Source organism: Eleginops maclovinus, chromosome 20 (genome assembly GCF_036324505.1).
Source record: "Eleginops maclovinus isolate JMC-PN-2008 ecotype Puerto Natales chromosome 20, JC_Emac_rtc_rv5, whole genome shotgun sequence".
In the NCBI taxonomy this organism is placed as follows: domain Eukaryota; kingdom Metazoa; phylum Chordata; class Actinopteri; order Perciformes; family Eleginopidae; genus Eleginops; species Eleginops maclovinus.
Genome location: NC_086368.1, coordinates 2,437,109 through 2,453,628, shown reverse-complemented (window position 1 = coordinate 2,453,628; position 16,520 = coordinate 2,437,109). Strand labels below are relative to the sequence as shown.

Sequence of the window (16,520 nt, the reverse complement as noted above, 5' to 3'; positions counted from 1 at the left end):
AGACACACACACACACACACAGACCTCCTGTACAGTGCTGAAAACACCAGGCTGGTAAATATAAATATTTCAGGCATGAAAAGAGCATAAATTATTTGTTGGATGTGTAAATGTTATTTTTTTTGGCTTATAAACCGCTCTGGACCCGTGTCAGAGACCTCAGACTGCAGAGATCCTCCTCGCTCCTCCTGCCTCCTCCTTCATCTGCAGCTTTCCCCCCTCTTCTGATGACTGACAGCTGAGGGAGAAAGAGAGAGGGAAATAGAGAAAGAGAGAGAGAGAGAAAGCTGGTGTTTTGGGGTATGGGTGGAGGGGTGGTGGTGGTGGTGGTGGGGGGGGGGGTGGGTTGGTATAGTTTAGACTTTAATTTGCCTTTGCGGTGTCCTGGAGGCCAGGGAGCTGCTGGAGAATGGGTCTACTTCCCTCCATCCTTTACTTGGCCTTAGGTCTCATCAGTGCTGTTGTGGGGAATCTCATTTGTCACACACACACACACACACACACACACACACACACACACACACACACACACACACACACACACACACACACACACACACACACACACAGCTGCAGCAGAGTGAGAGCTGCCACTTGCAGCAGCAGTGGTGGCGACAGCGGCAGATTGGTGGGCCCTGCTGATCTGTGACGACAGGCCGTTATGACTGGCAGCTACAGTAGCAGCGCGGCAGCTCCAGCTAGCAACAGAGTGTCAATACACTTCCTGTTAGCAACACAGACAGCAGTGAGACCAGGGTCAGTACTGGCCTTTTATTAACAGGATGTATCCAGAACAGGTGACACACAAATATAATTGAGTTTTCCTGAGTGGGGGTCTAAAGGGAAACCCTCAAAATTATATCAAAAAGTATATCCTCTGGGAAAATACAGGAGAGCCTTTAATTCAAATGTCTGCATTTTTATGTGATCGAGGAACGTTTGGTGACAGTGAAACCAGATGAATGGCCATGGAGTCACTTTATACATTCATCTTCTGTGGAAAATATGAGCAACAAACATCGATCAACAGATGGTATTAAAAGGTGCGACGAGGTGGGCATAGAAAAAGTTTCTGCATTGTTCTTTGTACGGTGTCTTGCCAACTCCATCAAACCTCTACAGATGGGGGTTGACAGCGAGCCCCCACTCTCTGCGGAAGGTCTGCTAACCTAGCCCTCTCTCAAGTCTGATGGATGGAAAATTCTGGTGGCGACACAATAAGATTCTGTCAGAGCTAGCGGCTGGTGTAGAACAGGCAAAAAAAACCACAAATCAACTTTCAAGTGGTCCTCGCTTCATTAACTTTCTCAGACCAGGAGACGAGGAGCAAAGGAGTCCTGGCCCCAGCTAGGGACTGGGAGATGCAGAAGCAGCTCAAATTTCCAGAGGAGATAACACAAACTAACCTCAGTCCGATATTGTCCTTTGGCCAAAAAAACAGCAAGCAGGTGGTGCTTATCGAGCTCAATGTACCCTGGGATAAGAGGATGGAAGTCGATCGCAAGTCAAATACATATCAGGACCTCATCCTTCAGAGCCAACAGAAAGGCTGGACAGCTGGAGTCGCTCTGGAGAGCTCTCGGACTGCTTGGACTGCTTGGACTTGAAGGCCCAGCTAGGAACCCGATGGTAGCCAGCTTTATCAAACAGGCAGAGGTAGCATCTCGGTGGATCTGGATTCAGGTAAGTGTACAGAGCCAACCTGACGGGGGGTAAAAAAACATCATAGAGTTGAGTGGTGGACAGCGGGAGAACAAGGACGCTCGATCTACTGTCGAGCCCCCCAGGAGATATCATGGACTTAAATCAACGAAACATCGAGGAAGGGGGTTGCCCATTTGATAAACTGCAGAAGCAACTCCACACCAGGCTGAAGGGACGTGCCTTGAAGGAGTGAAAGAAGGAGAGAGTGAGTCCATTGGCTCACCGATGGCACAGGGGTGAGTACCTGTGAATGTGAGCCGGTTGCGAAAACCACAATCGTATTTTGCACTAAAATTCCTCAATCTGGATCCGATGGGGGTCCTGCCAACATCTGCTCCTGTCCTGTTGGGGGTCCCGTGCACACCCGTTCTGATGGGGGTCCCGCCAACACCTGCATCTGCTCCGTTGGGGGTCTTGCCGTCACCTGTTCCGATGGGGGTCCCGCCAACACCTACTCTTGTTCCGATAGGGGTCCCGCCAACATCTGCTCCTGTTCTTTTGGGGGTCCCGCCAACACCTGTTCCGATGGGGGTCCTGCCAACTCCTCACCCCGTCGAGTCGGTGGTCCCTCCGACTCCTGTTCCGGTGCTGGTCCCCCAATCCATGTCCCTGTCCAGTCGGGGCCCCCGCCGACTCAAGCTCATGTCCCGCCGACTCTAATTCATTTCCCGTCGGTGGTGCTGCCGGCCCCTGCACCTGCCTCTTCTGGGGTCCCGCAGATGCCAGTACCAACTGGGGTCCCGCCGACAACAGCTCATGTCCCGTCGGGGGTCCCTCCGACTGGTGCTCCTGTCTCCTCGTGGCCCTGCCACCTCCTGCTCCAGGTGCTCTTTACTTTCCTCCGAGCGGTCCCGCCAGCTTCCAGCCAATCGTCCTCCAGCCCGTTGTCCAGAGGCGTCTCGTCGTCCTCAAGTCCGTCCTCCAGCCCATCGTCCAGAGGCGTCTCGTCGTCCTCCAGTCTGTCCTCCAGCCCATCGTCCAGAGGCGTCTCGTCGTCCTCCAGTCCGTCCTACAGACTGGACCCACCCTTTTGGCCTTGGTCATGCGTCCCTCCTCCAGACCCCCTCCACCCACCCTGTTGGATTTTTTTTGGACTTTGTTGGGACGTCTGGAATCCGCCCCTTGAGAGGGGGGTTCTGTCATGATCCTTGTTTCGTGTCTGTCATGTCCTTTTGTGTTTTATTTTGAAATGTTTTCCCACTTGTTTCACTCGTTACGCTTCACTTCCTGTCTGCGTTTCCCTCCTGTGCCTGATTGTGTCATTGTGTTCACCTGCTGCCCCTGTGTTTCTCCTCCCCCTTCCAACTGTCTCTCGTCTTGTGATTACCCATGTGTATTTAGTCCCTGTTTCCCTTTTGTCTGTTGTTCGGTCGTCGTCATTTCTTCTTGTCCAAGATACCTGCCTGTTCCTGTCACCCTTCATGTCTGGAGCTAAGTGTTTTTCATGTCCTGTGTTCCCCTTGCTTTGTGTTTTCATCAACAGCTTTTGAATAAAGCTCGCTTTTTGTTTGGACCCTTACCTGCTTCCCCTTGATTTACTGCACTTGGGTCCTGTTTCCCCAACCCTGACAGGATCTTTGTCAAGACTTGATAAATAATCTGACAATGGGGAGTTTGATCTGGCTGTAATTGACCTCATTCATTTAGGTTCAAATCAAACTTTGCACCATGTTGTAGATTTGAAGATGTTTTGCCGGCTAAGCCAAAGTGCTAGTTTTTTTTTAGTGTTCATGTAGTTTTGACAGGGATATTTAAATAACATCTGGCCTATCAAGCTGGCACTTGGAATGGAATATTGGCATGCAAAAAAACCTAAACTGACCCTTGAGAAGGTCTGTCTTTCAAACCAACTTCACATATCTTAATGTGATTTGAAATAATTGATGTGCAGTATTTGCAACCCTCAAATGAGCAACTTGTGATTCACACAACAGTTTAGAATGTTCTCTGAAGAAGCAGAAGATCCAGTCTCTCTTCTCTGCACCAGCTTTCCCATTTCGATTAAACACACACACACACACACACACACACACACACACACACACACACACACACACACACACACACACACACACACACACACACACACACACACACACACACATTACCCATTATTACTGCTCATGATCCTGCATTTCCCCTCTGCCACTTCACTTTATTGTAATGTGATTACAATAACACACATACACATGCTTGAGAGGTCCACTAACAACAACAGCTGTCACAAAACACCCCCACCCCCCCTCTCTCCGCTTACACTCTCGGTCTCTTTCCCCCTAAATCATCAGGAATCATGTGTGCTCCCATCCCTTTTGTTGCTATAACACATGTTCTAAATATCCCTGTGATTATATGAAGTTTGACACTTGTGGGAGAAGTATTCTGTTCTTGTACTTGAGTAAAAGTAGAAGTACTCAGATCTTGTACTTTAGTAAAAGTAGAAGTACTCAGATCTTGTACTTGAGTAAAAGTAGAAGTACTCAGATCTTTTACTTTAGTAAAAGTAGAAGTACTCAGATCTTGTACTTGAGTAAAAGTAGAAGTACTCAGATGTTGTACCTGAGTAAAAGTAGAAGTACTCAGATCTTGTACTTGAGTAAAAGTAGAAGTACTCTGATTTTGTACTTGAGTAAAGTAGAAGTACTCAGATCTTGTACTGAGTAAAAGTAGAAGTACTCAGATCTTGTACTTGAGTAAAAGTAGAAGTACTCAGATCTTGTACTTGAGTAAAAGTAGAAGTACTCAGATCTTGTACTTGAGTAAAAGTAGAAGTACTCAGATCTTGTACTTGAGTAAAAGTAGAAGTACTGAGATCTTGTACTTGAGTAAAGTAGAAGTACTCAGATCTTGTACTTGAGTAAAGTAGAAGTACCAGAGTGTAGGAATACTCTGTCACAGTAAAAGTCCTGCATTCTAAATGTTCCTCCAGTGAAAGTAGAAAGTACTCTCATCTAAATGAACTTAAAGTAGCGACAGTAAAAGTAGTCATTGTTTGATTGGTCCATTTCAGAGTAATATCTCTGATATGTTTTATAATTATTGATCATTAAAGTGTTCTCAGAGCTGGTAAAGGTGCAGCTAGTTTGAATGGCTTTGTATACTGCAGGGTAGCTGCTGGATTTACTGCCAGGTGAACTAAAGTCTGATTTAAGGGCTGATTATATTTACCATCATTAATCCAGATCTGTAAAGTAACTAAAGGGATTAAATACATGTAATGGAGTAAAAGTACACCATTTACCTTTGAATTGTAGTGGAGTACAATAAAAAAAATAGTACCTCAAAATGTTACACAGTAGAGTAGTTGAGTTAATTTACTTAGTTACTTTGTTACACAACTGCACTTTAAACTACAACTTAATTTGAGGTCAGTGTTAAGTCTCACAGCTTTGGTTTCTGACTGAACTCCAGAACGTTTCTGTCCCTGTGATTGGTGCAGGTGAGTCAGTACACCTTCGCCATGTGCAGCTATAGAGAGAAGAAGGCCGAGCCTGTGGAGCTCCTGCAGCTTGATGGCTACACTGTGGACTACACCGACCCCCAGCCAGGTAAGATAGCCAGGTTAAAATAAAGTATGAAGCACACAGTTGCTGACATGGGACATGCCCCACCGTAGGACATTTTTGAAAATGAAACCACGAAATGGTGACTTCTGGTGAATTTTGGAGAAACAAATTGAGACTTAAAAATTATGAGATTATCTTTCAACAGATTGAAGGTAACACATATTACTGCATTCAAGCATTACGTGACCATGCTCCTACTGATAATTGTCAAATGGCTGTGGGAAATACTGGAATTTTCACTTAGGCTATGTCCCTGTCTGGGGTTTGGAGAACATAAACAGTAGCCCATTACATTCTCCTGCCTCAGCAGTACCCAAACAAACTACAGATTTAATTAAATGTATTGCCAACTGGGATTATTCAATAAAAAAACTGAAGGAGCGGGAGATGCCAAAGTAACAATAAGTAACAACAGGAGAATACCTATTTTGAGAGGAATAAACTGGACCTACCACAAAGCAAAAGTCAAACACCAGAAATAAATCTCACACTACAAAACGTAGAAGAAATGTCCCCTTCAATTCAGATATTTACAAACTATTTACAATTAAACAAGTAATATTTAGGTATATTATTGCTGTAAGGTGAAACATCCTAACACTTTTAGCTGCCAACAGTTTCAAAGTGCAGAAACACTGAGACACTGCCTGCATGTCTTGTCTTTCCTTAGCAACCGTTGCCACTAGTAAACAAAACCCAACTCAGCAAGTCACGTTTGAAAAGAAATCGGTTGATTAGAATATTATCTTATAACTTATCCTACTGTATGCTAGTTCAAAGCGCTACTCCAGCCAAAAAACACGATTTGGCTCTCATGTTGCTGTAGTTTTAGTTAATAACCTCAGCCGCACGTTTTCTATAAACACGTTTTCTCTTTTAGATTAGTCAGACGCCAGCTATAGCTAGCTTGCTAGTACTGAACCCGATGACGGATGTGTAGCATCCATGGATTTTAAAGCATTTTGCAAGAAATAATAAACGTTGATCAGATCCATAACGTTACAGAAGTAAGTGTGTATCTTGTTTCTAACAGTACCGTTACCCTTACAAGCTCTCGTTAAAAGAATGAACTTAGCCTACCTCTTAATGAAACCCTCCCTGTTTTGTCTGTCAACTCCCTCCAACTTTCTCCGTATTAATTTCAGTCTTACTCATTAGAGCCAATCCTGTTAATCCTGTCGAGCACGTCGTTGAAGTTTGCTTTTCCGAAATCTGACGTTTATGTTGTAATCTCTTTCAACGTTAGCACAGCAAAGCACTAACAGGGACACACAGAATACTGTGCAGAGTTGGTGGTGATGAACATTGTTATTTGTCAGACCTACTGTCAATCATCTTTGCATGAACGCGCAAGGACACGCACAATTGATTCAAAGCGGTGAAGCAGCGCTTAACGACAACGCCTCAAAAGGTGAATTGACCATCAAAAAATTAGGTATCTCCCATTGACCGCCAGCCAAACGCTTAACATCTTGAAGCGGCGCTTAATTGTGGCATGCCAAATTTGGCCTGTGAGAGCCACTGATTGTACAGTTAATGCCTTGCACAGACTACACGACTTTCAAAGTCGTACGATCGCTTGCCAGTTCATGCTACACAACTCGCTCGGGAGTCTTGAACTCGTTGTGGTGTGCACACTACGCGATTGAACGGCGACAGGGGGTCAAAACTACAAGATCTGTCGCTAGCATAAATCCCCGAGGATCCTGTCTGGTCTCCAAACTACGTTTTCTCACGAAAACACGGAGAATGACGCGGATTTCGAACGTTATTATGATTTACCTACAAACTGTCAATAAGTTACTTTGCTTGAGCTTGTTAGCACATCAGCTCACGTTAACGTCAGTGAATTGTGAAGCCTAGCTACAACTTTACAGTTCAAAATCAGGTTTCAAACAGCTGTGTCGACTTGTAGTGTAGGACAACGCTTTTTCTTCTTCTTTTGTGAAAGTTGTGCAGCTCCTCCCCGGGGCTTTTCCTCGCCCCGTGTCTTGCGCTCTCATTGGCTGGAGCTCGTCGGCGCACCCATTACCAGGCACAACCCTTTTCACACTACAGAATTTGGACTCGCCGACAGCTCCAGATATTTAGCTTGCTAGATATCAGTCGGGCAGCGGGGAGGCATCGGGGAGTCTTTCACATCGCTCTTGAGCAGTTCACACATAATGATCAAACGCCGACTGCCGAGCGCCGATTTAGCGCCGATTCGTCCCTGAGCTCCAAAATCCATCTGGGAGGGGCCGATTGGGCTGAAAATCGTGTAGTGTGAACTTGACATTACTTTGTCAGTTTGTCTATGCAATACAAAGCAGCACAAGCAAGTAATGAATCGTTAAATATATCAGAAACACGTCCACGTGAAGTTTTTCACTTTTGTGAGTTTTTTTATTAAGCATCGCTTCATCTGCTTAAATGGACGGGCCGCCAGTGGTACACACACATTCAAACACAAAAGAAGTGTCACAATTGGAAGTGCATTTGTTTAATCATCTAGCAGAACCACAACCTTAACTGGCACATTGTCCCCATCCACACAGACACAGACATTAGGAGTGGACAGAAGACCAAAAAATAGAGAAATGCCTCTTCTGATTTAACCGTGTGATGAAAAAGTATTTATTTGGGATTTTTGATTCTGTGTGCTGGAGGTTTGAAGTAAACTCACACTACAAAACCAGCCTCCTGCTATCAGCAGTTCAGGGTGACAAACCAACAATAAAGTGATTAAATTGATCCCTGGAAAATTAATTTACTTCCAATTCCTCAAAATTAATAATTAATGTAGTCCTGTAAATGTCACTGTGATTCTAGGACAGGTCTTTGCATATGTCATTAGGAGGCTGACAGACATTTACATACTGCTTGTAGATGACTTCCTATTGCTACTTCAAAGTAAGAAATACTGAACAGTTATTCTACATTCTACAAGAGTGTACCCACTGGACATTTCTAAAGAGTTACAAACAGGAATGTGCGATCCCTGCTTCAGGTCTGGATGGCGGCCGGACCTTCTTCAACGCTGTGAAAGAGGGCGACACTGTGATCTTTGCCAGCGATGACGAGCAAGACCGGATCCTGTGGGTGCAGGCCATGTACCGAGCCACGGGCCAGTCACACAAGCCAGTGCCTCCCACCCAGGTCCAGAAACTCAACTCCAGGGGCAGCACAGCACCACAGCTGGACGCACCCATATCTCAGTTCTGTAAGTATTCAACGTATCAAATGATTGTGGCTTTATAGCGACAAAAACAAAAATACAAAAATTAAGCATGTGTAATTCACGTCTTACCCTGCTGCCAAGGAAACAGCCTCCTGGTGCTCCTGCACTGATTGCACAAGTTTAAATATTGGAATTGTGCAGACATTTACCCAAAATGTGACCCGTTTCTCTAGCTTTAAGAGGAAAATTAGCATCTCTAGAGAGAGTTGGTAAAGCATTTATACTGACTGGGATATTGAATCCCTTGTCCCTACCATTGTTATGCATACTGCTCTTGGCTATAACACACATTTATGGTTTCCACAAAGTTGTATTCAAATATGAAAAAAAGTCCTTTTTGCACCATAATAATATCAGTGCAACATCCTTTGGTAATGGAGCCTTGAGACGTGGCAGATGGCCAAACATGCTAACTTGGTGGAGAAGCCTTCATTTGATGTTTTTTTTTTTTTTTTCAATAATTGTTATACTTTAAAGCAGTGGTTCTTAACCTGAGTTCGATCGAACCCCAGGGGTTCGGTGAGTGAGTCTCAGGGGTTCGGCGGAGGTCAAGACACACACCCGACTATGATTCATGATGACACGCCCCGCTTGGCCATCACTGGCTGCAGGTGATCACGCTACATCGCTTGGCCTATCTGTGCTGCAGGGGATTTGATGCGCTCAGTAGTCGACTCGACTCAGTAGCCGAGTGACTGTCGTGATGGTACGTCGTGATTTCTTTCTTAATATTTGAATCCCTTCATACTAACTATATCGAGCAAAAAAAGAAAGTGGTCGGACGAATAAGTACAATATGGATTCACATGTATAACGGAACGTGATGGGAATCACCGTCCTATTCCTAGCAATTCTAGTCGAGCACCGGCAAAACTAAGGGAACACTTCCTTAAGCTCTGCCTGTTCTCGGCTTTGTACCTATCAACAAACCGATCCTCACAGCATCGTACGAAGTTGCTTACCTGATTGCAAAGCAGGGCAAACCACACACCATTGGTGAAACACTCATAGCGGCTGTCACACTGATTTGCAGTAAGTATTCATTATTATGTTTTTGTTTTTGTGTGAAAATCATGTTTTGCTGGTTTTGTTCTTTGTGAAGGTGATGCACGGTTCATTTTGTGCACCAGTAAAACATATACCTATGTCTTGAATTTGAAAAAATCACATTTTATTTTTCCAATAAAGAAGGGTTCGGTGAACGCACATATGAAACTGGTGGGGTTCAGTACCTCCAACAAGGTTAAGAACCACTGCTTTAAAGAGTTAATTTGAAGGTCATGCCAGAAACTGGAAGCATGTCAAGTTTAAGTGACATTGTGTGTGATTGTGTCATTTAATGTTTTAAAGGTCCCCTATTATGCAAAATGCACTTTTTGATGTCTTTTAAACGTAAATATGTGTCCCCGGTGTGTAAGTAGACTCACAAAGGACAGAAAATTCAACCCTCTCTCTTTTCCTCCTCACCCACATCTCTAAAAACGGGGGAGCAAACGAGCTGATCCAGATTTGCTTTGGTTATGACGTCATATCAGAAATGTGGGGTGGCTTTACATTGAACTCCTGGCAACGTCCCGCACACGGACAACCTATCGTCCCCCATATACAGTCGCGAGCAGAATCCCCTCCGTAGCCCCTCTGTGTGTTCAGCAGGATGTCTGCAGGAGGGACTTAGAGTTGTTGTATATATAATACACATAATGTCTCTGTTCTAGTGGTAAACACTGAGAAGTGTTTCAGAAATAATGCTGGATGTGGTTTGAACATAATATTTAATCACGGCAGCGTTCAGCTGAGTTTCTCCCGGTAGAAAACTCTCTTCAGAGGAGAGATCATGACGCTCAAAAGGGACGCGGCCAGCAGCAGCTAGTTCTTAAAGCTACAGTCACAGAATCAGCACTTCAGGAACAGGGCTGAAATAGAGGGGGATGAGGCATGCTACAATGGGGGATCTGTTTGCTATTTTGAACAAAACACTTCACAGACAAGTTTTGTATAGATATGAGACCTATAATATATTGTTCAAATATAACAGAATAGGAGAGCTTTAACATGAACAACATTGCTATTGTAGCCTGTGAAGCCTACTGCTACATGCTATACTCATTTTGTCTGATATAAAGATTATAGGTCTAAATCTGAACATCAGAGGCCCTTCTCTTCATCCTATCAGCTCTGCTCTACTCTTTCTGTGTGCTGCTTCGCTCTCTGTTGTAGGACTGCTGTAGTGTTTGTGACTTTGCTTTGTGTCTTTATGTTTCTCAGTTTGTTCCCTATTCTTCTTGTTGTTCTTCTTGTTGTTCTTCTTGTTGTTGTTGTTCTTCTTCTTCTTCTTCTTGTTCTTCTTCTTGTTGTTGTTGTTGTTGTTGTTCTTCTTCTTCTTCTTCTTGTTCTTGTTGTTGTTCTTCTTGTTGTTCTTCTTGTTGTTCTTCTTCTTCTTCTTCTTCTTCTTGTTCTTCGTCTTCTTAAACCTGACCCTGCTCTCTTATAGCTGGAATAAAGGGTAAGTCCTTTCTTCCCTTTCTTTCACTTCTTTTGGTGGTCCATTGCTCTTTCTTTCTTTTGATATCTTCATGCTTGTTGTTTCTGTTGGAGGACAAACTGACATGCATGCAGATGCATTGGCTGTGCGATTGTATTTATGCATACTCCAGCAGGGATCGAATAGAGTTGTGTTATGCATCAGTCCACAAAAGAGCTGCATTGTACTTCAGGGTTACGTTTATTGTTTCCGTGAGACCTCTATGTTTGTGATTGCTGCAAACTATAGCATGCTTATTTACTAAAACAATGTGATGGTTGCTTTGTTACCGCTATTAGAAAATATGCCAACAATAGTTCGTCTAATTTAGGCTGGGCTGTCATTTTCTAACTGGCTGGATTTCTATTCATGCTAATATACAGCTCCGAAAATAAAAAAAATAAGACACCACTCCAAATGTTTATTAAATCTTTATCTCTACATGTATGGCAGCGATTCCAGTGTCTGTTGAATTCCAACACAGAGAAAAAATGTCAGTAGTTCATAAAATACAATAAAAAAAAACAATTGAACTCAAAGACACACCTATAAAAAATAAAACAAGAGAAGATGATAATGCTGACGTGGTCTCTTAATTTTTCCCAGGGCTGCATATAGACTACATGTTGATTTGATATTGCTTGCTCTTGAAACTATAGTAGATTTTCTTTTACAAGACTACTGATAACAATATAATTTGCTACACAAATTAATTCCATTATTTAAAGAGGATACAGGCAGATGTTTTTGCTTGTTATGGGATGGGATTTTGATGAAGGTAAAAGGAAACAGATGGAGGTTACAATAATGTTTAAAACTGTCAACCTTTTAATCATTGGGCAGCTTCCATCGTTTTCATTTTACTCAACTATTAAATATTACAGCAACAGAAACTGAAGTGTGGGGAGTGATCTGTTTTTCCAGAGCAGTATATGCTTTTATCAAGCTGAATAGTACCAGTGTGCAATGCCGTCTGACTGTCATGGGGATTATCACAGAAAACTGCCTTCAAGGTCATCCAAGGTATTCCTGGATGTGGGGGTATGATTTAAAGGGGCCTCATTATGCTGTTTTCCAGGTTTCATAATTGTACTTGGTGCCTCTACTGGGACATGTTTCCCTGCTTTAATGCTCAGGGGTGGGGGAGTGTTCGGGAGGGAACACAGGGATTTTAGTCTTTGCAGACCTTTTACATGCGCTAAAACCTATAGCACACACTACAGGAAACAGAAACCTCCAAACGCTTTAAGGTCTGAATGTTGCTTTATTTATGTAAATGTGTGCAAAGTTTCATGTTAGCCTGACATCAAACTTTGACTAGAATATACTATAATACCATATTTAAATTTACCAAAATTGAATACTGAATATGTGTCAGCATTACTGACTTGGAGAAATGGGTGCAGACCAACTCCCACGTATATTTAAAAAGTTCTTCCTCTGGCAAGTGTGTAAGGTAAGTTAGTGAGCGAGCTGTTTTTGACACAACCGCTGGAGTCCCGCTGAGTCCCAGCAGCTGGTAATTACCAAGTTTAAAGTGCCAGCCAATGAATAATACAGTGTGGTTGCTGCACAATTAAACCAGGCAGCAATCAGTCAATGTTACCAAATAACTACTTGTCAGTTCACACCTGGATCAGTGCAATGAATAATATAACATCATGTCACCCCCTCCCACCTCCCCTATCCCCCCAGATCACATCAAAATAGACTACATTAAAACATTGTAACAACAGAGACGGAGTTAAGACCTTTGTTTTCAGCTGCTGAATGGTGAAATTAATGTTTACAGTTTACTCTTTTTTCCTGTTATGATGATTGATAGTGTAATGAGCTTTGATATATTTTATGCTGTAATAACCTGATTATAATTCCTGTATACTGTAACTCCGTAGAGTGCAAGGGTAAAGTTTAGGAGGCTTGTTGCTACATCCAATTTTTAAAATTTTTTATTATGCACATCATAATAATAAACATAAAAATGCAGCTTAAAAAATACAACTAGTATTAAACTAAAAAGACAAACTGTACATTTTAGTAAAATATAAACTTTATTTTCCTATAATTGATATTCACAGGTTGAACATTTGCAGTCCTTAATCCAAAACTGTGTCCTCTACATATTAATGTATTCATATACATTTCATTTACATGGGATCATACATTTTGAAGGCATTGTAAGAATGACTGGACTGACCTTCATCTCAAAACTAAAATAAAACTAAAGTTGGATTTATGCTGCTGTTGAACATGATAAGCATCAAGTGTTCCTTTAAAGATAATAAACAAGGCAATTTAGTCGCAAATGATAACAATAAATAGCAAAGTAAATACATATATATAAATCAGTGACATTTTCCCTCTCCTGATCCTCAACACTCTATCAATGAATTCATAGAATGACTGGAGGTCATCGCCTGGAAACATCTTACTTGTTACCATCTAAACTTTTTGGAGCCTTTTTTAAAAGCTATTCTTCTCCTTTGGTACAGGTTAATGTGTGTTCAAATGTTGTCATGCTCATTCATAGGGATTATCTGTTACTCCTTGCAGACTTTTGGTTATTTAACTCCTCAAAAAAATAATGTAGACATCACGTGGACAGACTTTCACCCAGGAGACAGCTGTTCCCCTCACAGGGAACACCTGAAGTCAGTGTTGACTTTTTTAACCTTGTTTTGTTACTAACAAAAGGTAGTAGTAGTAGTAGAAAATCAAGCCCACACAAACATTGTAAGGTGCATTTCTAACGGTTGTTTTCTTAGTAAGCCTGTGCAGCTGCAGAGTGAACCTGTCCGGATAGTCACAAACATTTGGCATTTCTTCCTGTATGTATAATCATTTCTTGATGCATGATTATTAATGTCACATGTGGGTGTGTCGCATTTATAGTTAGGATAAGTGTAAGAACAGACATATGTAATCCTGTAATTCCAAGGAATGACAATCTGCAAAACTAATACACAAACATCTCCCAATTAGCCCTGGAATGCATCAGTCCATTATTCAGCTTGTCATAGTTTGTGAAGTGATGAGCTCTGTTTGAGAAGACAACATTAAAAGTGGATTAAACGAAAACATAATAATCTTCTCTTCCATTTCATAATTGATGGGATTGTTGAGGAAGAAATCTTCTTGGTTTCTCTTTGTTATGGACGGCCAGCCTTTCAAAAAAAGCCTCAAAGGTAACCGGAGCTTACAGCAGGCTTCTGTGAGTGATAACTGACCAAAAATATCAAACTTCTTCCTCTTATACTAAGCTCACAGTTTCTAGCGATATCACTTACATTTTTCATGTGAACATCTTTCATTGGCTACATTTTTCCCTTTGAGTCCTTCCTATAAGTCCAACTCTTGTCGAGCTGCTCCTCGATAAGCCAGAAATGCTTCCAGCTTTTTAAGCGATGCAGCTCCGCATCAACTTTTCAGCAGCAAGACATTCCTCCAGAGATCAAACTGAGCCAAGAGAAAATCTCACACATGTATCAGCACTCACTGATGTTCTCTCAGTTGTGTTTAACTTGGAAAGCTGTGAAGAGCTTTGCCACAACAGGAAGTGTATCTCATGATAAGTGTAGGTGTGTGTTACAGAGGCCACGTGTTGGGGCGTCAGTGAGGCTCTTCACGGTGTTGACAGAAGGATCTAGATGTATTTCATGGACAGTCCACAAAAAAAGCAAGCCACGTGCTAAATAGCCCCGAATGCTTTTGACCATCACACCCAGGACCAGCAGTGGTTCCTCTCCTCTGGATCTGTAAAGAATAGCGGCCATCAATCATTGTCAGGGCCGTCCCTCCCCAGCCCAGACGGACGGGGGTGACTGATGTCACTGCATGTTACTGTCCAGCCTCCCGCCTCCACTCCCGCTCACTCACATCAAACAGACCTGACAGGCCACCAGCCACAGACCAAAGGGGCACCGCAATGTCACCTTTTTAGATTTTTGGGGGAGGAAGGGTGGGGGGGACTTGTTGAGGGGACACAATCAGCTCCCAGCATCCCGCTCTTTGTTTTGTTTGTTGATTGACAGCTGGGGTACCTTCGTTGGGCAGTGAAGAGGACTGTGTAGCTCAGTGTAACCTTCACCCATCTGTCCCAGGTCTGTCCGATCTGAATCGATGGGACACACTGTCCACACCAGGACCAACCATTACTGAGTCCATAATAAGATGTGCAGTCATTAAGTAATAAAACCTTTGACTGTTTGAGCCAGAACTGAGTTTAACACTTCAAATCTTTGTTGTTACTATGTTTGTCAGAAATCATCAACATCCCTGTATGAAAAATGTGTATAAATAATGAATTACATTCAGATCAGATCATTCTTACATGGTGTAAAATTGAAAAAAGATGACCAACTACTTTCCATCGTAGAAAGCTGTGCTGGGGCCAAATAGAAAGGAGTACTGTTTCAGGGGTCTCTTAATATCAGCAGATTTTGCGTGCACTGGACCTAAAATCAACTTTAACACAACAGGGGCCCAACAGAAAACCATTGTTTTAATTTGACATTCAATTGAATGAGGTTTCAGTTCTATAAAGGCCTTTGAAAAAGTCTAATCTCTCAGTATTGATATTTGTTAATACTAGCAGTGTGATGAATGTAATATAAACAGAAGTGCGTGGGGTAGGGTTACCTTGCTATGACAAATCAGAATACCTTGTTTTTAGTGCCGACTCTTAAACACTGTTTGAGCTGTTAGGCAGGAGCAATACGAATATTAACATGTCATTATATAGGATTTTCTAAAGTATTGACATGCAAATCCCAAGTGGAAACAGATCGGGTGCCCCATCTTTGTTACCCAGAAAAGAATATAAGAGCCAGCCTGAAGGTTTGCATGGATTTACGGCCCCCAGTAACCGTGCCAAAATAAAACAAACCTTCTTCACTCCCTTAGCACCCTGAAGGAAGTATATCAGCCGCTGGGCCGGCAGAGAAACCTGTTGTCTATGTTTTATTAAGCCGGCAATTTTCTAGACAATAAAGATTAGTGTGGGGCCCCCACATCCTCTACTCATTCTGAGATGTTCAGAACACGGATTAATTAGGGGCCACACCAGGGGCCACTGACACCGCGGTGAAGTGGCTTAGAAATGGGGGAGGGTATTTTGGTGTTGTGGGGCAACTGTTAAATTGTATTATGGGTAGGCAGTTCAGGACCTGGGTCACTCTTGAGTTGCAGGGTTAATGTGCGGGGCTTAACATATAACTGGTCTGTTAGCATCACTGGAATATCCTGTTTAATGATGGTTAAGTTACTCTGGTAATGCATGATTTCAACATGACTCAACCCCTGACCTCAGAACTGACCGACCACCTCCAGGTCACCCACTGAAGAAACTGAAACGTTGACTTGAATTAAATGTTTTTTCAACAGATTTCTCATAACTGTATTACATTAGTTGAAAGCAATAATATTAAGTTAAAATAACAAATATTTGGTTTAACTTAATATTATTTTTTCAACCAACCTAATACAGTTATGAGACATTTGTTGACAGAAT

At 42.6% G+C, this 16,520-nt stretch overlaps 1 protein-coding gene across 1 annotated transcript in view; it reads left to right on the top strand.

The window, feature by feature from the left end:
• cadpsa (Ca2+-dependent activator protein for secretion a) overlaps positions 1 to 16,520 on the top strand; it is a 153,258-nt gene that overhangs the window by 68,716 nt on the left and 68,022 nt on the right. Inside the window, exons 10-11 of the mRNA XM_063911579.1 lie at positions 5,144 to 5,252; positions 8,260 to 8,472. Of these exons, the coding sequence (XP_063767649.1) occupies positions 5,144 to 5,252; positions 8,260 to 8,472 (322 nt within the window). The remainder of the gene's footprint in view (positions 1 to 5,143; positions 5,253 to 8,259; positions 8,473 to 16,520) is intronic.